The following is a 27,660-nucleotide window of genomic DNA, read 5'->3' as shown; positions in this document are numbered from 1 at the left end:
GGTCCCTCTAGTCCGCTGCTTTGGGTTTCCAGGGCAGGGACAATGTACTGGGACTGCAGACGATTGCCGAAGAGCCGGAGTAGCACTTATTTAAGCCGTGACTCTGTCAGTCCTGAGGTTTGGCACTTGTCCTTAGCCCGTCCCTTGGCCAGTTGAGGGAGAGGACCACCGAGCCAGGCTCTCTCACCTTTCCTTCCATCTAAACCTCATCTCTTCCCATTTCCGGTTCTAGGCATGTTTGTTTTATGTGGTTTGAGACAGGGTCTCATGTAGCCCAGACTGGCCTCAAGCTCACTTTGTAGCCAAGGATGACCTTGAACTTCTGACCCTTTGGCCTTCACCTCAAGAAGGGTGAAGAGACTCTCCTTCTCTGTCTCCCATTTCCACATAGGGGCATGGGGATTACAGATGCTCACATTTGGATTTTCAATGGGTCCTCTGGGGATTCGAACTCAGGTTGTTAGGTTTGCCCAGCAAGTGCTTTTACCCACTGAATCTTCTCCCATTTTTCTCCTTGCTTCTTGCCTTCCTCTCTTTCTCCTTCCTTCTTCTCTTCCTCCTTCCTTCCTCTCTTCCTCTTTCCCTCTTTCCTTCCTCTTCCTATTTCCTTCCTCTTTTCCCCTTTCCTTCCTCTCTTCCTCTTTCCTCCTCTCTTCCCCTTTCCTTCCTCTCTCCCTCTCTTCCTTCCTCTCTTCTTCTCTCCTTCCTCTCTTCCTCTTTCCTTCCTCTCTTCCTCTTTCCTTCCTCTCTTCCCCTTTCCTTCCTCTCTTTATCTCTTCCTTCCTCTCTCCCTCTCTTCCTTCCTCTCTTCCTCTTTCCTTCCTTTCTTCTTCTTTCCTTCTTCCCTTTCTTCTTCATCTTTTAAATTTTGTTTGCTCTGGGATAGGGTCTCACTGTGCAGTCCAGGTTGGCTTCCAATCCTTTATACTTCAGCCCCCTCCCCCTGAGTGCTAGGATTGCGGGCATGTGTCACCCCTCACAGCCCAGCCCTCTTGTTGACACTATTGGCCCTGCCTTACCTGTGACTCTAAGTTTTCCCCTCACGTGTGTATGTTCCTCCCAAGTCATGCCCCCCATGTCAGCTCTTGGCCTCATACACCAAGACAGTCCCCAGATACCTGCACCAAATGGCGGAAACCTGACCTGACTCTCACCTGGGTCTCAGAGAGGTTCAGCTGGCGGGCCAGCTCCGTGCGCTCTCGGCCCACCACGTACTGGCAGCGCTGGAACTCCATCTCCAGACGATACAGCTGCTCTGCCGTGAAGGAGGTGCGGGTCCTCTTGGGTCGGTCAAGGTCCAGGCCCTTGGGCAGGACAATTTCTCTAATGGTTCCCTTGGCATCTGCAAGGGCCATGAAAGGGAGTCAGATTAATTCACTGTGTTAGATCATCTGAGGGGTTTTTTGTTGTTTTTGTTTTTTTATTTCCTCCTCCTCTTCCCCCATCTTCTTCACAGGGTTTCACTGTGTAGCCCAGGCTGACCTTGAACTCATGGCCTGGTAAGATCCTACCAAGAATCCTCAGGTCCCTGTCTGAATACTTGATCTCAGAAAACTTGCTAAGCCTCTCTGAGCCAAGCTTCCTTATCAGCCCCATGCAGGGAGTCAAATGTCATGGGTATGGAGATAAAGATAGATGGATGGATGGATAGATAGGTAGGTGGGTAGGTAGGAAGGAAGGTAGGTAGAGATAGAGGGAAGTCGAGAGGGAGGGAGTGGGAAGAGAGAGGTGGGAGAGTGAGGTTGGCCATCATGGCCTGGGCAGAAGTGAGTCCTCACTGTGGCTCACCCCGGATTCTGTTCCCTTTGCAGAGTAACTAGCTGGGACAAAACAGACCAAGTCCTCAAGTCCAGAGAAGATGGATTAGAACTGAGTGTGGTCAGTCACAGAAGGCTTTCTGGAGACACGGAGCCCTGGTCCCTCCTGGGGTCCTGAAGGATGTTAGCTGATGTGATACAGAGGGCAGAAGAGAAGCTGGAAACCCCAGGAGGGGCCCAAAGGCTGGTACCACCCTGCTGGGCTGCTGGGTTATCTTCCCGCCAGGGAACTAACCCACTCGATGTGTCCCTGTACAGCTGAACCATCTCAGGCTTTAGGCCAATATCTTTCACACAGAACCCTCTTTAGTGCTTTGGGGTCCGTTTAAGAAAGGCCAAAAGCCTACAGCCCACGATCACCACAGAGCACCACAAAAGCTCTCAGAAAGGGGAAATGCTGTAATCTAAGCTCCCCACCACTGATGTGAAACCTGTTAGCACAGGTAATAATCAGACGGTGGGACAAGGCAGCACTGTGCCCATGGGATCCACCAGGCACACAAGGAGACCAGCTGCAGTTCCCTGCAATGGAGGAGCAGCAGCCTGGAAAGCTGACCACCAGCTCGGCAGGGCACGGTGCTGCATGCCTGCAAGCCCAGCACTTGGGAAGTGGAAACACGAGGACCAGAGGACCAGGCCAGCCTGGGATACAGACCCTGTCTCCAAACAAAACCAACACCAATTGAGTGACAACAACAATTGAGCGACTCTTGCTCAGGAAGCCCTGCAACATGCCATCTCCTGCAGCTGCAAGGATCCTCATTTCCACCAGGGGCGCAGAAACAGGTTTTGCTATGTGCTGGAAGCTAGAGGCTACTAAACAGGCTTCTTACATAGTCGCCCTAAGAAGGCTGAGAGGGGCTGGAGATACCGCTCAGCAGTGAAAAGCGACTGTCGCTTTTGCGAAGAACCTGGGTTCTGTTCCCAGCACCCACATCGGGGGACTCACAACACCTGTAGCCCCACCGCTGGGGGATCCTACACCCTCTTTTGGCCTCATGGTATGATACACATGTGCACATATACCCCACAGACACATACCCATAGTTAAAATATATTTGAAAGATATGAAAGCAGGAGACTTGTGGGGAAGAGGGAGCCAGAGTGTGAGGGTGGGGCTGGCAGGGTAGTGGTTTTAGTCCTAACACATTGTGTACACGTAAACAGGCAGCAGTAGCAACAAAGGGTCAGGTTCTTCAGCCCCTGCCCTGGGCCAGGGGTTGATCTTGAGTTTGAACCTTCCCAGTGTCTCCATGGAGATGGAACTGTCATTTCCTACTTTATATTCGAGGAGCAAGTTTTTATTTATTTATTTATTTATTTATTTATTTATTTATTTTGTTTTTCGAGACAGGGTTTCTCTGTGTAGCTTTGCGCCTTTCCTAGAACTCACTCGGTAGTCCAGGCTGGCCTCGAACTCACAAAGATCTGCCTGCCTCTGCCTCCCGAGTGCTGGGATTAAAGGCGTGCGCCACCACCGCCCGGCTTGAGGAGCAAGTTTTAAGTGACTTCTTGAAGGTCCCACTGTCAGTATTCAATAACCCTAGAAACACCCTGATTAGCACACTCCTGTGCTAATCCCACCACTACGGTGATGTTAGCAGGAAGACTGCAAGTTCGAGGCTAGCCTGGGCTACACAGTGAGAACCTTTCTCAACAAACAATAACAGCAACAGCAACAAGCAGGGTCTGGAGATGTAGTCCAGCAGAGCGTTTGCCTAGCAGGCACAGGGCCCTGGTTCAATCCCCAATGTGCAAACAACAGCTCCCAGTCACTCTCGTCTCACTTCATGAACATGCTGTGGGACATCCTTAATACAGTTGATAAGTTTCAGCCAAGACTTCAGCAATGGGCAAGAAGCGATCTTCTGGAAAAGCCCATTGTTCCCTTGGAGAGTGTGAGACAGGGTGTCTATTTGGGGCTGCTGCCTGCCTTGCAGCCCCAAGGACTGTAGTCTTCCTTTTAGAACTTCTATTCCAGATAGGTAGCCTCAGCCCCTTCTTCCCACACCCATGGCCTGGCCTGACCCTTACAGCTCCTGTTTGCCTCAGTGGCTGTTCAACTTTCAGGGTGTGCTCTGGCTCTGGTCCCATCTTCATGTGCAATCAGCCTTGGAAGCAGGCGAGTGGGGTGGGGATGGGATGGTGTCGGGGAAGAAGGACATCATTGCTCAGAGGGGACCAAAATCCTGCCAGCCCAGGTCCCATCCAGGCTTGGAGCCCAGTATGTCTGATGGATGAAGGTTCTTGCTATTGGTGTGTTGTAGGGACCATGGGCCTCTTGGGACTCTCCCTCAGGGCCACTACACAAGAAAAGCAACCACTGACCACCACCCGGCGTCAAGCCACACAGGAGAACCCAGGGAAACGTGTTCCACATCACCAGTGTTCGGGGAAGCGGTTTAGAGCCACAGTGAGGTGTGCCTGTTAGAACAGAAGACATCACGAATGCTGGGGGGCGGGGGAGCAAAGAGGAAGAGAAAGGAAAAGGATGCTGAGCATGCCAAAGGCCACGGAGGATGCAGACACCGGATCTCTGGTAAAAAGACGATCCAGCCACTCTGGAAGCCAGCCTGTGGTAACTGAGAGAGTTAAAGAAACAACCAACCAACAACCCGGTGACTGTGTTCCTGAGTGTTTGTCCTGGAGAAGTGAAACCTTATGTCCACACAAAGACCTGTACACAGCGGCTTTTCTTTTTGCCTTTTTTAAAATTAAGATTTACTTATTTTTATTTCATATATGTGAGTGTTTTGCTTGTATTCATACATGTGTGCCTCGGAGGCCAGAAGAAGTATTTGATCTCTTGGAACTAGTGTTGTGAGCTGCCATATGGGTGCTGGGAATCGAACCCAGGTCTTCTAGAAGAGCAGCCAGTGCTCTTCACCGCTGAGCCATCTTTCCAGGCCCTGCTTGTTTTTGAGATGGGGGTCTCATGATTCTAGGCTGTCTACAAACTCTCTAGTAGCTGAAGATGACCTTGAACTCCTGATCTTCCTGCTGGAATTACAGACATAATCCACCATGCTTGGTTTGTTTGGTGCTCTGAATTGAGTCCAAGGCTTCATGCATGATAGGCAAGCAATCGACCAACTGGGCTACACCCTGGCCCCAAATTTCCTTTTAATGGCCTCCAAAGGGAACTAAGCAAGTGTTTTTTCAGCAGCGGGCTGGTTGGAGAAACTACTTAGAAGTGAAGAAGGGTCACTGTTGACAAAGTTGGTGTGCTCAGGGAGCACAGTGAAGAAGCCAGAGCTGGAGAGGGGCTTGGAAGCTTAAGAGCACTGGCTGCTCTTCCAGAAGATCTGGGTTCGAGTCTCAGCACACCCAGAGCAGATCACAATCTTTGGTAACTAACTCCAGTTCCAGGGGGATCTGATGCCTTCTTCTGGCCTTCCAGGCATTATGTGCATGTGATACACAGACATACTTGCAGGCAAAACACCCATATACATAAAAAAAAAAAATAAATGGAAGCCAGTTCCCAGATGTCATGTACACAAGCTTCTGTTTATATAACATCAGAATGACGAACTGGTGAGGGGGGGAGGGGCAGAGCAGTGACTGCCAGGGCCTGGGGCAGGTGAACGATTTGACCACACAAGGGGAGCATTGCAAAGTCCTTGTGGGCCAGGGATGGTGGTGCGTGACTTTAATTCCAGCACTTGGGAGGCAGAAGTAGTGGATCTCTGTGAGGTCAAGAACAGCCTAGATTACACAGTACAATTCCAGGACAGCCCAGGCTTTACAAAATAAAAAATAAAAAAAACACAGAAAGACTGGAGAGATGCTCAGCAGTTAAGAACACTTGCTGCTCTCACAGAGGACTTGGGTTCGGCTGCCAGCAGCCAGTTCATATCTCACAACTGCCTGTAACTCCAGCTGCAAGAGAACTGGCACCCCTGGCCTCTGAGGGCACCCCATTTCTGTGCCCATACCCACACACAAGTATCTGTAGGATTAAAAATAAAATAAGTCTTTAATTTTTTTTTTAAGAAAGAAAAGAGAAGCCCTTTGTGGTGGGGCCATGGTTCTTTATTTCAGTCATGTTCTGAACCCATGCATGTGACAAGGCATCACAGAACTAGGGGAGACAGAGATGAGTGACGCCACACACAGATGGAGCTCAAGGAAGGTCTACGGCTCAGTTTCTCGGACTAACCACCTGGCAGTTTTCTGTGTGATTTTCTTGTTTGTTTTTTATTTTGTTTTGTGTTTTTGAGACAAAATCTCCTGAAGTCCAGGTTAGCCTGGAACTCTCTATGTAGCTCGAGCTGGTCTTGAACTTTTGACCCTCCTTGATTCTGCCTCTTACGCGCTGGGATTGTGTGCTGGGATCGCGTGTGTGCCGCACCACTCCTGACTCTCTCCTGGATCTGATAATGTGCCATGGATGTTTGTGAGACACTCCTGAGGAGGGAAGCCAGGCTGGCTGGTGGCTACTTCAGATCTTTCTGCACTAATCCTGCAACTTATTGTGGGCCTGTTGTTGATTTCGAAATATGAAGTTAACCACCACAGAGACAAACTACAAAGCCAGCGTGGACTGGTGTCAGCCAACGCACAGATTCACCAACAGAGAGAGAACCCGGTAATGGTTCCCCGTGTCTCTGTGGGCTGTAAGATGATTTAAAACAGCACATGAGAAACGCCTGCCATTTCAAAACTTATTTTAATGTTTACTAGAAAAAACCTTAACCCCTGTGTAGGTTGAATTTGAATGAGAATAGCTCCCAGGGGCTCAGAGGTTTGAATACTTAGCCCCCAGTTGGTGGTGCTGTTTGGGTATTTGGGTAAGTTTAGGAGGTGTGGCTTGGCTGGAGGAAGTGTGTCACTGGGGGCAGGCTTTGAGGCTTCAGAAGAATCTGAGAATTCCTAGAACACACTTTCTGCCAAGTAAGTGGTTGCAGTTCAAGATGTGAGGTCTCAGTTTGCTAATGCAGCTGTCGTGCCTGCCTGTGGCTATTGCTTCCCTGCCAGGGTGGTGATGAACTCGAATTGCTCTGGAACCACAAGCCCAAATAAACCCTTCCTTTAAATAAGCTGCCTCGGTCATGGTGTCTTATCACAGCAACAGAAAAGCAACTAATAGACCATGATTTTACATGGCTGGGTGAGGCTAAAGTGAGTATTTAATTTTAGAGGTGTAGAGACGATGGCTCAGCATATAAAGTTGCTTGCACACACACACACACACACACACACACACACACACACACACACACACACGGTGGAAGAGAATCAGCTCCTGAAATTTATCCTCCGACCTTCACATATGTCTCCCCTGATTAATAAATAAATGTCAAGAATGCACTATACTAGTATATTAAGTAAAGAAGTGGAGTGTGAGTGTGATAGGAATGGAATGGTGTTCAATGGCAGTCCTGGAACAGGCAATCGGATGGAGGGCACACTCACTGTCAGACATGTGTGGACAGCAGTGGAGCAGTGGTTAGGGCCATTCTAAAACTAGCCATGGCCACCCTGCCCGCATGTGTGTGCAGTGCCCACAGAGGCCAGAAGAGGTTGTTGGATCCCCTAGAGCTGGAGTTAGACGCGGTTGGTTGTGAGCCACTCAAAATGGGTGCTAAGGACTGATTTTTGGTCCCCTACAAGAGTGGCTAGTGCTTTTAACTGCTTAGCCATTCCTCCAGCCTGTAAGGGACATTCCAAATGAGGACAGGCTGCGCTTATAAGAGAGCTTAAATAGACTGGTGGCCACAAATCATCTATTTGGAATAAAATTAAGTGAAAACTTTTTCTCACACCAAAAATATCAAGTTTCAAGTAAGTCACAGAGCAAGTGATCTATTATAAAAGGGTGAATTAAAATGGTAAAAAAAATTAATATGGTAAAGACATTGCAAAAATATGGTAGGTATTTTTTTCTTTCAGATTTGTTTTATTTCATTTTTATGTGTATAAGTGTTTGGCTACATGTATGTCTGTGTACCATGTGTGGACCTGGTGACCCAGGAGCACAGAAGAGGGTATCAGATCTTCTGGAACCTGAGTTATAGAGAGTTGTGAGCTGCCATGTGGGTGCTAGGAATTGAACTCAGGTTTCTGTTCTTAACTGCTGAGCCGTCTCTCCATCTCCAGGACACTTTCCTATGACCTTGCTTGTTAGGAGCTTGCCTGGTTTTCAACACAGGGTGTCTTAGCCCTGGCTGTCTTGGAACTCACTCTGTAGACCAGGCTGGTCTCAAACTCACAGAGACCCGCTCGCCTCTGCCTCCAGAGTGCCAGGACTAAAGGCGTGCGCCACCATGCCCCATTCTATTAGGAGCTTACTAAGCAGACAGAACACAAGAGACTGGAAGAAACACAGAGGATGTGTCTGACTCCATTAAAGTGGAAAGCTTGTCTGAGCAAAACACCAAAGACCAAAATATATAATAAACACTTGGGTGGAAATACTGTTGAGCAGAAATCGCTCCATGGGCAAGAGGGTTGCTGAACGAGCATGGGGACCTGAGTTCGAATTCCAAGCACCAATCTCTGCAGGAGTGGGGCCCTAGACAGGCGGGTCCCTGGAGCTCACTGGCCAGCCAGCTAAATAAATTGATGAGTTCCAGGTTTAAAACAAGGTGAAGTGGCTAGAGAGAAGGCTTATGAGTTAAGAGCACTTCCTGCTCTTGCAGAGAACCCAGCTTTGGTCCCAGCACCCACATGGTGGCTCACAACTATGTCAAGTTCTAGGGGATCCAAAGTCCTCTCAGGCTTCTGCGTGGTGCATGTATATGTATGTAGGTAAATACTCACACAAAACAAAAGATAAATCATAACAACACATGGAGAACGATTGTGGAAGATACCTAATGTTGACTTTTGGACTCTACCCATGCATGTATGATACCCCATAGCCACACATACACAAACTAAAACCTCAAAACATAGGCTTGCATGGCAGTGCACACCTTTAATCTCAGCACTCAGAAGGCAGAGGCAGGTGGATCTCTATGAGTTCCAGGCAAGCTTGAGCTACACAGTGAGACCCAGTCTCAAAGAAACAATGAAAAATTCTTTTTCAAAGTACCCCAAATGTTACCCACAGGGAGATGACTGAACACACTGTGACCCATACTATGAAACATCTGGTAGAAGTGAGAAAGAGTGAGGGAATGGTCATGTGACCTGACACAAAGTGCAAGAAAGTAACATAAAATAACACGTTTAGGGGGCTGAAGAGATGGGTCAGCAGTTAAGAGCACTGGCTGCTCTTGCAGAGGACCCAGGTTCAGTTCCCAGCACCCACATGGCAGCTCACAACCATCTGTAACTCCAGTTCCTGAGAATCGAAGCCTCTTCTGACCTCCCCAGGTACTCCATGTATGTGGTATACATACACATATGTATAGTGCAGATGCATACGCACATGGGAAGCTGTTATACATATAAAATAAAATATTATTGAAAAATACGTTAAAAATAAATAACATGTACAGTATTATCCCATTATGTAAATAAGAAAAGTCATATCTATTTATTGGAGCAATAGATCTTTATCAATGTGCCAAGCACTGTTCTAGAATCTGAGGTCATAGGGACCAGCAAAGTAGACAAGGTTCTGTTTCCAGAGGCCCTGTGTGGGCAAGGAGGAGAAGTAATAAATTTAAATTAATTTTAATTCAATAAAAAAATAAAATTTAGACAAAACAACAAGGTAAGAGTGGGAACAGAGAAGATAATAAAACAAACCTGGAAGTTACAAACCCACTCTCCAGGCCAAACAGAGCCACTCTGGCCCCTCTCCCACGGGACCCCGACCGTGGCCGGCCTTCGCTTGCTTCACTTCCTACCTCGCCCCAGGAAGGCCCTTTTCTGCAAGAGGCTGCTTGTGTGTGGCTTTGTTGTTATTCATTTTCATTTTGTTTTTATGAGACAAGGTCATGCTCTGTAGCCCAGACTGGCCTTGAACTCAGCAGTCTTCCTGCTTCAGCCTCTGGAGTGCTGGGTTTACAGGCCCATACCACCATGCCTAGCTTTAATGTGTTGACTTCTAATTGAGACAAGACTCTTCCTACCTTGATCCAGAAATAGAATGTTGCCACTATAAAAATTCCTTGTGGAGGGGGCTGGAGAGATGGCTCAGAGGTTAAGAGCATTGACTGCTCTTCCAGAGGACCCAGGTTCAATTCCCAGCCACCACATGGCAGCTCACAGCTGTCTGTAATTCCACTTCCAGAGGATCTGACACCCTCATACACCTTTGATCCCTGCACTGGGGAGACAGAGGTGAATTTCAGAGTTTGAGACAAGCCTGGTCTACAGAGTGAGTGCCAGGACAGCCAGGGCTACATAGAGAAATCCTGTCTTGGGAAAAAAAGGGGCAAAATTTAACATGTTGGAGACCCCTGCCCATCCAATTTTATTGCAATCTAGCTGGCCATCAACAGATGAATGGACAGAGAAAACGTAGTGGATATCCACAACGGAATTTTGTGCAGCCTGAAATAAGAATCAACTTAAAAAATTTGCATGAAAATGGATGCAAACAGAAATCATTTTGTTAACTGAAATAAGCCAAATTCAGAATCCTCATCTCTAGATATATATTATGTAGATATATGAAAGCATGTATGTACATATAAGTGTATACAGGACTAAAGATAGAAGCATGGCTTGGGGAACAAATGGGAATAATTGAAGGGAGAGAAATGGAAAGGAGGGAGAAATTGGTCAAAGTCCATGATCACGTATATGAAAATGTCTTTTGTATATACGTATGTGTGGATATTCAAGTGTGTGACGGCCAGAGGTCCATGTCAGGTATCTTCTGCTATTATTTCCACCTTAGTTTTTCAGATAGAAACTCACAATGAACCTGGAGCTCATGGATTGGTTAGACTGTTGGCAAACTCCAAGGATCCTCCTGTCTCCACTTCCTGGCACAGGGATCACAGCCCCCCTTCGCCCCTGCCATGGGTGCTTTACTGAAAATCATCTCCCCAGCCTCAAAAAAAAAAAAAAAAAAATGGCACTGTGAACCCATCATCATGTACAGTGTGACCATGACAATAAAAATCATCCAACCAAAGCTGGGTGTGGTGGCACACTTGAGAGGCAGACTCAGGAAGACCTCTGTGAATTTGAGGCCAGCCTGGTCTACATAACAAATTCCAGGACAGCCAAGGCTATACATAGAGAGACCCTGTGTGAAACAAATAAACAAATAAATGTTTTGTATTTACAAACTTACACACACACACACACACACACACACACACACACACACCACCACCACCACCACCACCACCACCACCAAAAACAGAAAGAGGAGAGGATGCCTAAACAGCCACACAGCGAAATCTGTTCTGAATCCAGACTCACTAAAGTGGTGTGACTCGGAGGACAACCTCGAAGCAGATCCACATGCCCTCAGGGATCCTGAATATTCTACAAAGATGGCATTTCAAATTAGTTGGAGGAAAGACAGGACTGTTAAAGACGTGGGCCTTGGACAGTTAGCTCATTGTTTGGAATAAGGCGATCCATCTGACATTGCATACAGTACCAAATTAACACTTAAATATGAAAAACGGAGCTTCACAAATCAAGGAAGAACACAAAAAGCACTCAGAGGGAAGCAGTGGCCAATAGAGTGCTTCTGAGCACGTGTTTCTGCAGGGAGTGAGAGGGTTAAACACAGACCCAGAGAAGAGTCTGGAGTCAGAACACACCCAGCTGCTCAAGGCCAGGGCCAAAGCTGGCCAGTCAGTGGAAAACTGAACACAGCATCCAGAGAAGAAGAAGTACAAGTGGTTAATTAAAGTGAAAAGTGCCGTGTGGAGAGATGGCTCAGTGGTTAAGCACTGGCTGCTCTTTCAGAGGACAGGGGTTTCATTCCCAGCACTACATGGCAGCTCACAGCTGACCGGGGGACTCTGGTTCCAGGTTATCGGGCACCCTCTTCTGACCTCCATGGATGCTGCACACACATGTGGTGCACAGACATACATGCAGGCAAAACACTCATATACATAAAGTAAAAACAAACAAATCTTTAAAAATAAAGTAAAAAAACGAGAAAGTGCTCAGGCTCGCGTTAAGTCACAGAAGGGACCAGGGGAGCAGCTTGAGGGTCCTTGGGACTTTTGAAACATTGTATTTCTCAGACGAGGAAAACTGCTGGCCAGAGTCAGAGTAATTAGGTTCTCTGAAGCTGCTAATAGAAACACAAATGGATACAACATGAAAAGTACTTGGGCTAGGGGGGCGGTGGACTGCAGCCCCATTCACAATAGCTAAGATACAGGATCTGCCGAGGTGTCCATCAACAGATGAACAGATAAATAGAACGTGGTAACACAATGGAGTTTTATTCAGCCATGAAGAAGAATTAAATTGGGGGCTGGTGAGGGCTCGGTGGGTCAAGGCATTTGCCACTGGGTCTGGTGACCTGGTTTCCATCTCACAGATCCACACAGTGGAAGGAGAGAGCAGACGCACAGGAAGTTGTCCTTCGAGCGCCATACAAGTGCTGTGGCTTGCCACACATGCACACAGAGATTTATAAAAAATGAGTTCTCTTTACTAAAGAAGTATGCTTAAAATTAAAGACGTCATTTGCTGGGAAATAGATGCAGCTGGAGGTTATTGTATTAACTGAAGTTAAGTAAAATAAGGCGGAATCAGAAAGACAAAAAATACTTGTTCTCTCACACTTTGGGGTCCTAGAATCCTTCAGACACACTGGAAATTATATATGTATGTGCACGCGCGCGCGCACGCACACACACACACACACACACACACACACACACACACACACACACACACACGACATGAAAGCAGAAGAGAGCTCTTCCAGCCTCTTTGGTCTCGGTGGCAGAAGCAAGGAACACCATCCTTTGGAAAGTGTCACCGTAAGATGCACACACGTGGTGCCACCTCTGTGGCTCTGCGGCCTACCACCTTCAGAAGCCGACCTGTGGCAAATGTGGCTATCCTGCCAAGCGCAGGAGAAGGTATAACCAGAGTGCCAAGGCTAAGAGATGAAGCACTTCAGGGCTGGGCGGATGAGACACCTAAAAGTTGTCTATGGAAGATTCAGACGTGGATTCCGTGAAGGGACATCACCTAAACCCCAGAGGGCGGCTGTGGCAGCATCCAGTTCATCTTGAGGATTTCAGTCAGTCATAAAATAAATGTTCTGGTTTCAAAAAATGAAAAAAAAAAATCAGAAGAGAAGCAAGAGGAAATAGGATGGCAGGGGAGGAGGAGAGGGAACTGAGGGTGTACTGGAGAGCTGTTTGTCGTCTGTGCAAAACCAGTAACATAAACTCAGTACACCCAGTAAACAAGCAAAAAACAGTAAATACGAGGCCCTCCCAGAACCCTCGAAGAGCTTCCGTCCTAAAGAAATGCTGGAGTTTGATGAAGTCAAATCCACCGTGATGTAGTTTTATTAAAAAGCAAAACAAACAAAAACCCCCAAAAGCTTGATAATAGACTGGTCAATGAAACCAGTGATTTTTGGCTACTCTAGAGCCATTGGTAAGAATGAGGAATGTCTTCACCTACTAACCTGGATGGACATTCACCAGAGACTGTCAACTGCAACAGCAAGTCTGTGTGAGGTTGTGTATATATGTATGTGTGTGTGTATCTATGTGTGTGTGTATGTGTGTATGTATGGATCTATGTGTATGTATGTGTGTGTGTGTGTATGCATCTATGTGTATGTGTGTGTGTATATGTGTGTGTATGTGTGTGTGTATATGTGTGTGTATGTGTGTGTGTGTATCTATGTGTGTGTATGTATGCATCTATGTGTATGTGTGTGTGTGTGTGTATTTATTTATATATTTGCAGAGTAAACTCCCATGTGTTCCTGTGTACCCACACAGTAGCAAGTCTGGCTTGCAAACCCCCACCCCCACCCCGCCTTCTGCTCCCTCTTGGAACTAGAAGTTGATCAGAGAAGGAAAATTTCTCCCACCATCCTTTGTATAATTTTTTTGAAGTATTTAGTTTGCTTTGAAGGCAAAATGATTTCCCCCCAGTACTAAGGCTGGTGCCAAGAGCCTGGAGCAAAGGAACAGGAGCTCTCCCACCATCCTCCAGCGTTCCTCCCGACTCGGAAGACGTGTGTTTGCACATATTCAAGGACTCAAGCAAATGCAGATCAAAGTTTAGTTAGGGATTTCCTAAACAATGCAGTTTAACAACTATTAACATAGCATTTGCATGCCATTGAGTGTTGCTGGTGAAGAAAAACGCCAGGAGGGTATGCATGGACAAGTGTGCCCAGCACCCTTTGCTTTTCCTTGCTCCCTCGCTCCCTCGCTCCCTCGCTCCCTTCCCTTCCCTTCCCTTCCCTTCCCTTCCCTTCCCTTCCCTTCCCTTCCCTTCCCTTCCCTCCTCCTCTCCGTGTCCTCCCAGCCTCAGTATGTCTGCTGCTGAAGCGACACCAGCACCGTTTTCTATAAGTGACTTCAGTGTCTGCATGGGGTTGTGTGGGATGGATTCACCCCTCCACAAATTCGGCATTTCCACATTCTGATTCCCTCCCTCCCGTCTCCATTTCTAATCAGGAACTAAAATCTAGAATCCCCAAAGGAGACAGCCATTAGATGTGATGACCGTTTCAATTTCAAGTTGCAAACAAAATAAATCTCAGAACGATTTAAAAAAAGAAAAAGACCGGAGGGATGTCTGCAACACAAGCCACAAAGAGGGTTTGTGTCCTCGGTGTATAAATACCCCTCTCAGGGCTGGAGAGCATCAGCCATTGGGAGCAATTCTAATCTAGCAAAGGCCCAGGTTCCACAACCAGCACCCACATGGTGGCTCACAAGCATCCGCTGGCACACACAAGGCACACATACATACAAGCAGGCAAAACACTCACACGCACAAGATAAGTAAATTTAAAATTTTTAAAAAGAGCTCTTTCAAACAGAAGCCAATTCAACACAGATGTAATTACATGCACAGCCGAGAAAATAAAAATGCAGAATAAATATTACCAGGTTTAGCCTCACTAGCAGTCGGAAACTGTGAGGGTTTGGTTTTGGTTTTTGGTTTTTCACTTGGAAACATTTTACTCTAAAAGCAGACTCTTTGGGAAGGAAGCAGTGAGGTGACACATGCATTTTTGCTTGCTGGGCATGTGAGCTTGCACGTTTTGGCATGAAATATATAAATACCTATAATAGCTTTGTTGTATTTAAAAAAAATTTTTTTTTTTTTAGTTTCTCTGTGTAGCCCTGGCTATCCTGGAACTTACTCTGTAGACCAGGCTGGCCTTGAACTCACACAGATCTACCTGCTTCTGCCTCCCGAGTACTGGGATTGGAGGTGTGCACCACCACTGCCTGGCATGTTTTTAAATTTTTGCTTCTAAAAATTTATCCTGTAATTATAACCATACCATGTATATGTGAATAACTTCAATTACTGTAAATATTTTGTTATGATAAATTTCAAACATATGCACATTAAAGAGAGTAGTATAACGGATGTTCACTGTCTCCCAGTGTTCACTATTATTATCTCAGAAATAGTTCTATTTCTTTGGTATGGCCATACTTGGCAAAACATCACATTACTTCACCCACAAAAAGACCCCTCTAAGACACTTAACCAGAGTACTATTACTGCAATAAAAATGAACAACGATTCCATGCCAGGCATGGTGGGGCCAGCTGCCCCTCCAGTACTCAGGAGGCCGAGGAAGGAGAATCCAGGCAGGTTCAGGGCCAGACACCACTTTAACACAACGCAAAACAGACCGACAACCACAAAAACCAAAGTGACAATTAATACAATGCATGGTCCCACTGTGGTTATATTTTCCATAAATGAGATTTTAAAAAACTGCTTGTTTAATTAAGATGCAGCCTTGGGGCTGGGGAGATAGCTCGCTGGATAAGAGAGCTTGCTCTGTAGGCTCAGGGACCTAAGTTTGAATTCCCAGCACCCACAAAGAAAGCCAGGCCGTGTGCCTGAAGCCCCAGCACTTGAGGGCAGAGACAAGTGGATCTGAACTCATCAGCCAGCCAGCCTGACAGCAATGTGCAGCTGCCAGTTCAGTGAGAGCCTGTTTCAAGGCAATGAGACAGTAAGAGATAGGGGACATCTTGCCTTGTCCTGCTCTGACCTCTGCCTGCACTTGTACTAGGTGCTTAGGGCATGTGCACCCACATTCCCACAAATAAAACACACACACACACACACACACACACACACACACACACACACACACCACAGAGTTTGGAATTGTGAAAAAGAACCAACCTGAATACCCATCAGCAGAAAATTAGTTAAATAAATAACATGCTAGCTACACAATTGCACATTGTATTGTTTATTCAAAAAAAAAAAAAGAATGAAGGGATTCTAGATATATTTCCACACAATATTTACTAAATAAGAAAAGGAGTTTGTGAAAACATTGCCTGATTTTGCAATACATAACTCGCACACTTCTGTTTTTCGGTTACTCGGGGCATCCTTGGAGTAGATATGACCATGCAGGGAAACAGGGAAGCTTCTCTCTGTATATATATGGCAAGGCAAACCAGCTGCATGGACTACATGATTGAAAGGACATCTTACACCAAAGAAAACAAAGGCCATCATAAAGTTGAAAAGCAAGCTATAAACTAGAACAATCGCAATAATATTGCGAGTATTCGGGTGACTATAATACAGAATTTCCGTGGACTAATAAGGAAAGGAGTATTTGAAAATATGGTCAAAAGGAAGAGTCAGCGATTGTCAGCAGAGGAGATGCTCCTGGGCTCACGGGTGTGGGAAGACACCCAGCTTCACTAACAAAGAAGTGAAGTTAAATGCCAGCTACTCCAGTGTCTAAATGATCCACAATATTTAGGGATGAGGCAAAGGGAGGAGTATGAATTACTAGACCTCTTTTGCAGAATAATTTGACATTATCTATCGATCTGTAAGCAGGCCAGGTGTGGTGGCTCTCATATACAACGAGGAAGTGGAGATAAAGATTCCAGAGTTAAAGATCAAGTTCAGATACATAGTAAGTTCTAGGCCAGCCTGGTTACATGTACACAATGTCTCAAAAACCAAAACTAGGAGCCAGCCAGATGGCTTAGCTGGTCAAAGTGCTATGCTGCCAAGCTTAAGGACCTGAGTTCCATCTCCTGGTTCCACATAGTAGAGAGCACTGACTCCTATAAGTGGTCCTCCAACCTCCAAATACTCACACTCATACTTACAATAATAAATAAATAAATAAATAAATAAATAAATTAATTAATTAATTAATAAATTAATTAATTAAAAAAACTAAGCCAGAGGCTGGAAAGATGGCTTAACAGTTACTAGTGAGTACTACTCTCTTATAGAAAGAGTATATGCCCTTGCAAAGGACCAGAGCGTGATCCAGTTCACAACTGTCGGGTCTGTAGCTCCCACTCCAGGGGATCCAAACAATCTCTTTTGGCCTCATGTATGCACAACACACACACACACACACACACACACACACACACACAGAGAGAATAAAATTATAAAGTATTTAACAACAGCCAGGTAGTGATGGTGCATGCCTTTAATCCCAGCAGAGCCAGGTGGATCTCTGTGAGTTCAAGCCCAGCCTGGTCTACAGAGTGAGATCCAGGACAGGCACCAAAACTACACAGAGAAACCCTGTCTTGAAAAACCCAAAAAAAGAAAAGAAAAAAATATTTAACAACAATAAACCAACCCTAAATCAACCAACCAACGGACCAAACATACAAAATAGCTCTAGAGAAGGGGACAGGGAACAGTTCAAAGGTAGGGGGCTTGCCTGCACCTGAGGTGCAGAGGGGATTTGGAAAGAGTAACTGTCCAGCATTCTTGGTAGCAATATAAATTGCCACCACCAAAGGCAATTAAAGACACCCTTTGACCCAGTAACCCACTTTGAGGAACTCCCTCACAGACATACCCAGCAAATGAAAATAACCAACCAAGCAACCAACAAACAAAAAACCCCAAGTTTATTGACTGCAACATGTATGGAATAGCAACAGAAAACAGTCCAATGTCCACCAGCCATGTGACAGAGATCCATACAAAGAAACACCATATATTTGTTAAATACAAGCAAGGGTTCTTTGTGTCTAAAATTCAGTGGGAGAAAAATAAATACACAGCTGTACAGATGTGCAAAAACATTAGACAACCTAAACAAAAAATGGCTACCTTCCAGCCACTTGAGGGCTGAGCCAGGGGGCACTGCTAAGAAGTGTGTGTGTGTGTGTGTGTGTGTGTGGTGCCTTAGACTTTAAAAAGGGGAAGGGAAGATTTGGGGCTGCTGAGAAGGCTCAGCAGGTCCTAGGCAGAGATCTGGGGAGAGATAGCCTGAGTTCCTTCCCAGGACCCAGATGGTAGGCAAGAACCAACTCCTGCAAATTGTCCTCTGACCTCTATACATGAGTGAACACATACACATCAAAAAAAAAAAAAAATTGAAAGAGGCTATTTATGAAGGAAATTTTTGATGAATTCTCTACTTGACAATTAAGTGAAATGCCTTTAAAATCGTGTAAGCCTTTCAAATCAGCAGTTTTGCTGCTAGGAATTTATGTCACTGAAACATTTAAAAACATCTACACAAAGCCTGGGGGCCTGGGAGTTCATTTCACTGTATTTATAATAAATTAGACCAAGTGCAAGTCCTTCCTGGTCTACACAATCAGCTCACTGCACCGTCAAAGGACACGGGTCTGGTGGATCTGCACTTTAAGATTTTTTAAAGGTGAATTTCAAAATAGCACAGGGAAATCGCCTGGAAGGGGACAAGGGGACGCCGGAAGCTGCTTCTGGCAGCCTTTGCTGCCTTTGGTTCTGTTTCCTGTGAAGCTTGTATTCTGGAATTAAAGCTCTCCATGGACTAGTGGATGATGTTGAGTGAGGCCGGCCTAAGCTGGACCTTGAGAGTGTGGGATCCTCCCTGCAAGTCCGGGAAGGCATCGCGCAAACCTCAGCGTTAGTGAGGAGGTCAAACCTGGGCAAAGAGAACAGTTCCATTTTTCTAAGCCGCTTGTGAATTGGCAGGATGCAGATTTATCTAGTGGTTTAAGCTAGTTCGTTGTTAGAATTTTTGTTGTTGTTGTTTTGGTTTGTTTTCGTTTTTTTGTTTGTCTTTTTTTTTTTTAACTTTTGGTTTTTGATAGACTCCGAGGCTGACCTTGAACCTGAGGCAATCTTCCTGTCTCTGCCTTCTGGAGTGTGCAGGCATTACCAGCTCTTGGCCACCACTCTAGTTTTGCTGGTGGAAACTTACCAGCGCATCCACGGCGGCCCTGCACTTCCTATGACCTTGCAAGAGACTCCCCGATGCCTTTCCAGCCCTATGATCAGAACACACACACACACACACACACACATGCCCGCCCACGTGCGCAACAAAAGAAATTAAGGTTGTTTGGTCTTAGTTTTTAGCGATTCCCAAAGCTGGGAATTTGAAAAGGTTCTGTCGACCTCGTACTTTAACAGTTACATTGTATGCTCCTCCTGTCCACCCTCAAAATAGGAATTTCCGAACGTCCGTTGGGGAGTGGTCACTAGTCGCTTCACGCCTAGGAAATAGGTAATAGTGACAATGGTCTTCTTTCATTTATTTGGCAAACATTTGAGTGCCTGCTGTCTGCTGAGAAAGAAAAAAAATGGAGTGGGCTTGGCAGACATGGTGTCCACCTCCCAGGGTCGCCAAGGGACTGGAGAATCCCGCTCCCTGCTCTCCTGACACCTCCCCCTTCCCGCCATTGCGCGACCTAGGATCCCAGTGCTGGGTCCTAGAGTCTCCGCAGCAAATCTCCAGGTTGAGGCATCCCTGGCTTCAACCATTCAGGTTCACAGGAGTGCTCATTGGTGTCTGTGGACTAAGTCAAGAAGAAAGGAGGTCTCTGCTCTGAGAGCAAATGGTTAGAGAGGGCACCGCCCCTGCAGGCAGACACCAGGCTGCAGGTCACAACAACGAAGCCTGGATTTCATTGCACCCACCCTTGGCCTTCGAGGCCAGCTCCCCGCCTGTCGCTGCCCCTTCTCCGCAGTTGTCTAGGCCGCTGGAAAACCCAGGCGTCTGGAAAAGTCCTAGCCGCCCTTCAGCCCTTCTGCACAAGCTCCTGGGCTACCCTGGGTCTCCGGGGGAGGGCGCGCTGCTCTCCACGCCTTTCCTAAGATCAGCTCCACCTGCGGTGCAGAATAGAGGCTTATACCGCCTCCGGATCCCCCGAGAACCAGGCCAATTTCTCTCATATGAAACAAACAAGAAAGAGAAAGCAAAAAAACGAAAATAAGAATAAAAACAAAAACAAAAATCCTCATAGGCTCCCGCTGTCGCCCCCGATTAAAATGGAATGGAAAGAAACAGGAGGCAGAGGCAGTTGAGCAATGGCGTCGAGGCCTGCACGATACACAGATGCCATTTCTAACGGATGGTGCTGGAACCCTGAAGGTGAGTTTGGAGCGGAGACCGCCTTGCGACACGCAGGGAAGTCACATCTCGATTTTCTGATTTTCCCCAGCCCCAGCGATCCTCACCCCCAGCTCCAGCTTTCCAAAGATTTGTCCTCAGCGCCCCCTCATTGGGTCCTGTAGATGTGGAAATCCACCGTGACTATGCAGGGGAAGAAAGCTTGAGAGAACAGAGCCATGTAAATGGTCGCCTTCGTTCTCTGAAAATGAGGTTGGTTGGAAGAGCAGAAAGAAGGCCTCATTCTGCTGCCCACTTCGGTTTCCTGTGGGGTGGGAGGGTGATTAATACATAGAAGGGAAAATACAGAACCAAATGACTGCCGCACAGACCGGCGGTGAGAATGCGGTTCTTCTGCTGACAACAAACGAAGCGACGGAAAAAATACAGAACGAAACAACCACTGGAAAATAATTTAAAGTACTCTCCGCAAACACTAAAATTAAAAAAAAAATTAAATTCCAAAAGTTCCGAAAGTTCGGTTTTCTGAACGAGTCCTCTAGGGCTCTCAACATCTGCTTCAGGCATGTGTTGGGCCAGGTTTCCAAACGCATCCACAGACTGAGATATGGAGATCCCTGCCCCCGAAAGAGGCCCAGGATTGGGGCTTTGCCCAGCTCTCTGCAGTTCAATGCGGCCCTGGCTTTGCTGCACCGTGCCTGCTCAGCAAGGCTGGGCCTGCAGCCTGGAGGTTTCCTCAAGGACCGGTGGAAAGCCAGCGGAGCCTTCAATGCTGGAGGAAATGTCCGTCCCTGCAGCTAGTTGTTGGGAGCCAGTCTGTTGGGCGGCTTTTCGGGTGCAACTGTAGGAGGCAGACCAGCCCCATGCAACCTTTGTACTGGGCGCTACCACCCGACTGGCTGCGTGTTTTGAAGAGCCAGATCGTGCTCAAGTCGTTTCAAACCATTTCAAGGCAAAGACCCAGTGTTCTCAGGGGGGCCTCCAAGCACCGGGTGCGTCTGTCCAGCTTCCTCTCCAGGACGTTTTAGCCGGGAAGATGACCGATGCATCACTCCTCCGAAGGATTTGCCATGTTGGGAGACGGTTCTTAGAAAGGCTGGGGTGCAGACGATGAGTCTTGGCTAGTGTTTGGAGACCTGCCCAGGAGGCAGCAGGCTCCAAGGGGGGCACCTCTGACAGAGTAGATTATTGGTGCCTCCTGGCATTGACCATGGAACTATGGAGCATTCTCAGATCTATCAAGACCAGTTAGATTCTCATCTGGATTGATAGGAAAGCACCACTGGTCTGAGCCAAAGGTGGCGGCAGGCTTGGACTGCCAATTGCAGGGATCTGTGAATTAGGCTGTCTCTCTTCTGCCTGTCCCAATCCCTCTCCACGGAAAGAGTCAGCACAGGGTTGGCCAACTGCAGGGTGAGGTTAGAGCTTGGAGGCCCCACGCGTTCCGGTGGCCTCCTGCCTCCACTGGCCAGCCCCTTCCAAATGAAAACAAAAGGTTCCTTCCACACTACCCCTCCTTGGCCAACGGCCTGGTACAACCGCACAGGGGGTGTCTAGGGGCCTTAGAGACTGGAGTCCGGGAAGAAGCATCACTGTGTGGAAGCCCGTGGTGTGCCCATGTCTGTCATCTTGGTGGCACAGTATTTATGCCAGCCGCTGGAGAGAACGCCTCCATTTTGAAGGCAGGGTGAGCAGAACAGGGGGGCTCCAGGGCTCCCAGCTTTGTTTTCTCTGAGGAAATCTGAGACATTGGTCAAACAGGGTTACCCAGAGGAGAACCCCACTGCTTGTTTGCAAGATGGTCTGATTTTCTTTTTATCAGTTGTTCTTTACCTCTAAACTGCTGACTTTCCACAGCAACTCAGTCCTTGGGTCCATGGTGTGTGTGTGTGTGTGTGTGTGTGTCAGTTAACAGGGGCTTCTGACTACCAACTCACACCACCCCATCCATTAGACAGGTTTTGTAGGTCACCCAGGGCGACTCATGCCTCCCCTCAACAATATTTATGGAAAGCCTGCAGAGTGCTCTCTGTGTGCCTGGCAGCGCCCTGGATCCTTAGCAAGCTTCCTGGAGGTGGGGGCAGCAAGGCCAGAGATGAGACACCAATTCTGCTCACCTCTGGCTCCAGCTGTCTTTGGACTTTCCAGTGCTAAAGATTTCTCTCAAGCAATCCCATAACCAGGGAGGAAGGGTGAAAGATGTGGAGAGAGTGGAGCCATTTTTTTTTTTTTTTTTTTTTGGAGTGCCCTAGCCTCACAGCAACCAGGGCAGATAATCCTCATAATCTTGCACCTTTTTGTTTTGGTTTGGTTTTTTGGAGGCAGGGTTTCTCTGTGTAATTTTGGTGCCTGTCCTGAATCTCGCTCTATAGACCAGGCTGGCCTCAAACTCGAACTCACAGAGATCTGCCTGGCTCTGCCTCCTGAGTGCTGGGTTTAAAGGCGTGTGCCACCACCACCCGGTGTCCCTTGTACCTTTTAATGGCTTCCCTGGAAGACATGAGGGGGGTATGTCTTCAGAGTACCAGAAGACAAGGGTAAAATGTGCTTAGGGCTTATGGGAGGCTGTTTATTGTGGACAACGAAGGCTCCCCTTCCTGAGTGTTGAGCTGGCTTCACTTATGGAGGCCTTCCATAAGTGGTGGGGCTTCAAGTAATTGAGCAGTGACTGACACCAGTGACCCTGCCTAGGAGGGATTAGCAGTAAAAGACATCCTGGGCATTTCAGGCCTGTAATAACATCCTTGTCATTAAATGGGGGAGGGGCAGAGGGATTTGTGAGGGCTGCATTTGCTTTCCATTTCACTCAGGTGGATAACTGTACTTCATATTTCATATCTCCAGTATGCTTTACAAATGTAAGAGAATTACCTTTGTGAGTACATTACAAAAGTGTATCATGAAGATGTACCGGAGCAACCCCACATATGTGTCTCTGCCTGACTTAAGTGGCTCTATCCCAGAGGATAGAGAGTCACTTCTTACTCCCACCTCTAAGAGTCTGCACCAGAGACAATCCCACTGATGCCCATGAATGAGATTTATTTGTTCTACATAAAGGTTGGTAGAGTGGTAGATCATGTTTGGGCTCAGAACTCAGTCATCTTGACAAGAGGAAAACCTGCTTTTAGGTTGGTGTGATGCATAATATTGGCAAGGACTCAAGACATTACCCCTGGAGCTGGAAACATTAGACTGTCTTTATCTCTAGAAGCCTTGCAGATTTCTTAGTGAAACTCAACTGGTGGTTCACTTCTTGGACTCAGAACCCCTCAAATGACAGAATGGCATTCTAATTTAACTCCAAGTGACCAACAAGTCCTCATATCTTGGTGGTGTAACTGCCTTAATCCATTCGGGTCCCTAGAGTGGCAGTGGCCACCCAATTTTCTAGTGACCACACCTATTCCCAAGAGTATTTCTTTATGCAGGTTCCCTTCTGGATTCAAGTCAGCTTCCTATGCCTTCAGGTAGGCTGTCCCCATGCCCTGCCCTAGCTGAATCTCAGATCCCCAGGGCCACTCACATTCGGGAAACGGGATTCAGGGAAGTTGTACTCCATCTGCTCCAAGGCGAGAGAAACCTAGGTTCTCCTAGGCAGAAGAGAGGAAATTGGGTATGGTTGGTGGCTTCCTGAGGCCTACAGGTTCCAGGATGGGTACATGGGATGAATAAGTTCGAGAAAGGGCAGCTAGGGGAAGCCAAGTGAGCCAATCTGAAAACCCAGGATGGCGGAGGACAACAGGCCTCAGGCCCAGGATCCAGACTTTCTACCTTGGAGAGGCCCAGACCCAGGAGGCCTGGGGGCCTGGGTCTGGATGGGCGATGGCAGGAGAGTGCTATGAAGCCGAGTTCAGCCGCAGGGACAGGACTGGGAAACTGGGTGAAGCAGAGGAAGAAAGCATCAGCCAGGCTAGGTGGAGGGGCGCCCGGAGTCGGCGACCAGGCTAGTGGAAACTGGGGCAGCGGAGCCTCGGCGGGCCAGCCTACCTCCGCCCACCGAGCCCTCCCTTGACCACCAACCCCTGCAAGGCCTGGTTCTGGGAAAGATGGCTGGGGTGAGGAAGGAAAGCACTCCGCAGGCCTGCGGGGCCGGCCTTCTTCAGCAGCTGCCCACTCGGGTCCCTCCCTATCCTGTCCCTGCGGAGCGCGCGTGACACTTTCTCCTCCCTTGCTCTGAGAACCGTTGCGCGAGGGCCCTGGCTCTCGGTGTCTTGCTTCCCCAGCCGATTCGCATCCTTACTACAGCAACCAGCCGGTATGGGCCTAGGGAGAGAGAACCAGCCCCGAAGGATGAACTGCAGGACGGAGAAACAAGGACTCCTTCCAGCCTCTGCTTTGTCCCCTGCGTTCAGCTCAGTGTCCCGTACACAATAGGCAGTCGGAATAATTGCTGTATGTACTGACGAATGAATGAACCAGTATATGAACTGTGAGATGGACGCTGTAGAGAGGTCGGAGGCCCCAGGAAGGGTAGCATGGTGACCCAAGGAACCAGAGCCGCGGCTGTCCCCTTACCTCGTACCAGGATGCGGCGGCAGTGGTCCGTCTCACCGAGCGCCGGCTGTCCGTCGCTGTCTGCGCCGCTCTCCCTGGAGCCTGCGGGACTGGAGACCGAGGTCGCCGCAACCTCCCTTGGACTCCTGCTACCCGTGTCAGCACGCAAGTCTTCCGCTCCATTGTGGTCGCCGTGGCGTCCGCTCCGGCCACCGCGCTTGGGGCCGCGGTCCCGCTCCGCGCCCCCATCGCCCATGCCCGCCACCACTGCTGCTTGGGTCGCAGCGTTCGCTGGCCCAAGCTCGGGGTAGCAACTCCTTCCCCACCCCTCCCTGCCCCTTCCTCCTTCTGCCCCGCCCCTTCCACAGGCCCCGCCCCCCTCGGCGATTGGACGCGAGCTAGGGTTCTGGGATTCTGGGTGGATCTCCCGGGCGCAGCGCAGCGGGAGATTGGGGAGGGAGGAGGTGAAGAGGGAAAGGGGGAGGGAGAGAAGAGAAGGAGGATGGATAGGAGGAATAGAAAGGAGAAAAGGGGAGGGGGCGGTGTCCTTTTACCTCCTCGCGTGGGGCGTTGTTTAGAGCCTGGCAGTGGCAGACTGGACCGCCCAGACGTAGAGAAGACCGCCCCACACCCTCTGCTAAACTTAATTACTCCCTACTGGTCCTTCTAACCGCCTCTTCTCTCGGTCCCCTGTATCCTCAGGGAAATGTGCCCAACGCTCAGGCTGGCTCCGCTAGATGGATAATCCATTGCGCGAGGGAGGCGACCCAGCACAACTCTGCAGAAAACAAGAGGTTTGCTGGGCTCCAGCACTTAGTGGGTTGGTGGCGGGGGGGGGGGGGGGCGGTGGAGACTAGGATGCAGGCCTGGGGCTCAGAGCGCCCGTCCCGCTCCCAAGCCCACGCACACTCAGGCGCACAGAACGCTACTTCTTGCGGAACTCCCACAAGTTTGGCCAGACAAGCTCAGGAGGTCGACGCACTCTCCCTGACCCTGGTGAGGTGCCCAGCTGGACAGGCAGACACCCAGGTCCCACCGGAGTGAACGCTGGCTCTCCCGCAGTTTTGAGGTTGTTACTCCTGGGATTGACACCGGAGTAGTCCCTTGCTCGCTGCTGCCTCGGGCTATGAGAACTAGACTGTGAGCAAGAGCCCTGGGCGCGAGCCCGGCGCGCTTTCCGGTGTCCCCTTGGTTACACTTTCTGCAGAGTCCAGCTTTTCTATAGACAGCGTCAGGAAGTGTGGGGACCAGTTTCATTTTATTTGGCTCAGGTTTAAAGAGATTTTGGGGAAAGATTGAGAGAGAAGACGTATGTGTGACCGAGGGTCCCTGGCTCTTTTTCTAAAGGCGGGAACCCCTCCCAGACCTCTCCCTTCTTCCACCTGCAGAGCTGGGATAAACCAGGAACCAGGAGTGAGCCAAATGCTCGGAGTGAGTTCAAGCCAAGGTACTTCAGGAGGCCTCGAGATCTGGTTGAGGGTGTCTGTGACCACCAGGGGTAAGCTTGTTGGGTCTCTGTCTCTCTAGCAGGGCTGAGTGTGAATAGGTATGTAAGTGTGATGAGTCAGTCAGTGCCTTGGCCCACGTTCTCTCTGTGTGTGAAAATAGCTGTGTGTATTGTCCAAGTCCGGTGTCCTTAGCCAAAGGGGAGGTTTGCAGAGATGCACCAGTGACTGGGTGACTCTCACTGATCCTTGTAAAGTGTGGAAAGGAAAGGAAAGGGAAGGGAAGGAAAGGAAAGGAAAGGGGGAAGGAAGGGAGGGGGTAAAGAGAGAATGCCTGCTGGCCCATAAGAGGAAAGGAAGGAAGGGGAGAAGACCGGAAGGGTGGGAGAAGGAAGAAGACACTGCCGAATGCTTTGAGCAGTGACTACAGAGGAGGAATGTCTCCCCTGGTATGTGTGTTATAGAGCTTGCAGAGGGGGAGCAGTGTGGACTAACTGCGGGTGCCTGGAGTTCACAAGGAGTTTGTGGGAGGGAGAAAGGGAGAGAGAGAGAGAGAGAGAGAGAGAGAGAGAGAGAAGGAGGAGGAGGAGGAGGAGGAGGAGGAGGAGGAGGAGCATCAGTGCTTTAGTTAAGGCTGGCTCTTTGCCCCTCCCCCCTTATGTCGTGGCAGTGTGGCCAGCCCCACACTGGTTCTCCCCAGCTTGGCCTCTGGAGTGCAGTAGGACTTCTCAGCAGCCCCATCGCGGGGTGTGCCCCCCTACACTGGCCACCTTACCTGCGCCGTCTGCATTTATCTCATCTCTGGCTCTCTGGATTTTTAAAATTATGTCTTACAGCTAGTGTAGAAAAACCCAAACAAAAGAACAAGCTAGCGGCAGCTAGACCTCACTCTAAGCCCAGGCGTTCCCTCCTGCCTCCTATGAAGCTGTTTCTGTACTGATAGAAGTGGAGGGGGGCACCTTCTGGATCCTTCCTTTTCACCATTTTAAATCATTTCACTATTGGCAGGAAGTTGGTCTTATTTCATGAGCCTCTTCTGGGGTCAGTCCCCAAGTGAGCCGGGACATTCTTCCTGGAGAGGCTGAGTGTTTTGCAGAGTGCTTTGGAACCAGGGTCTGGAGGTATGGGCTGTTCTGGGTCCCCTAGTGATCTGCTAGCACTCGGGTGATTGGTCCCTCGGTGCCCCTGGTCCCTTGCCAGTGTGTCCTTCCTCTCAGGGAGACTGCATTCTTTAGTGCTGTCCTGGCTGAGGAAGTTTGGGTACACTCGTGCTAGCGCGCAGTCCCTTGGCCAGTGAGTGCCACAGTCTGCGGTGGGTGATAGGATGATGTTGGCTTCTTCTGAGTGTCTGGGTGTGTCCTGGAAAGGGGGGACCTGTAAAGAGGCGTGGCTCAGAGGACCCCTTCTGCTCCCAGGGCTGGCAGCAGGGGGTATCTGAGTTCTATCTGATGAGAATTCAAAGTTTTTCTCACACAAGTTAGGGAGTCAGGAG

At 48.6% G+C, this 27,660-nt stretch overlaps 1 protein-coding gene and 1 pseudogene across 1 annotated transcript; one reads left to right on the top strand and one right to left on the bottom strand.

The window, feature by feature from the left end:
• Positions 1-1,020: 1,020 nt before the first annotated feature.
• Positions 1,021-24,979, bottom strand: LOC114694449 (ventral anterior homeobox 2-like). Its single transcript, XM_037203835.1, has 2 exons — positions 24,745-24,979; positions 1,021-1,342 (listed from the first exon to the last, which is right to left on the bottom strand). Exons 1-2 carry the CDS (start codon positions 24,977-24,979, stop codon positions 1,092-1,094), a joined length of 486 nt encoding a protein of 161 aa, XP_037059730.1. The 3' UTR covers positions 1,021-1,091.
• LOC114694440 lies at positions 4,090-12,943 on the top strand (annotated as a pseudogene).
• Positions 24,980-27,660: the final 2,681 nt, after the last annotated feature.

The sequence above is a fragment of the Peromyscus leucopus genome, chromosome 3 (genome assembly GCF_004664715.2).
Source record: "Peromyscus leucopus breed LL Stock chromosome 3, UCI_PerLeu_2.1, whole genome shotgun sequence".
Classification (NCBI taxonomy): Eukaryota; Metazoa; Chordata; class Mammalia; order Rodentia; family Cricetidae; genus Peromyscus; species Peromyscus leucopus.
This window is presented reverse-complemented; position numbering and strand designations above follow the sequence as displayed.

Coding starts and splice junctions, on each gene's coding strand:
- LOC114694449 (XM_037203835.1), bottom strand. CDS start 24,979: ATGGGCGATGGGGGCGCGGAGCGGGACCGCGGCCCCAAGCGCGGTGGC. Junction 1,343..24,744: donor CCGCCGCATCCTGGTACGAG/GTAAGGGGACAG, acceptor TGGCCCTTGCAG/ATGCCAAGGGAACCATTAGA.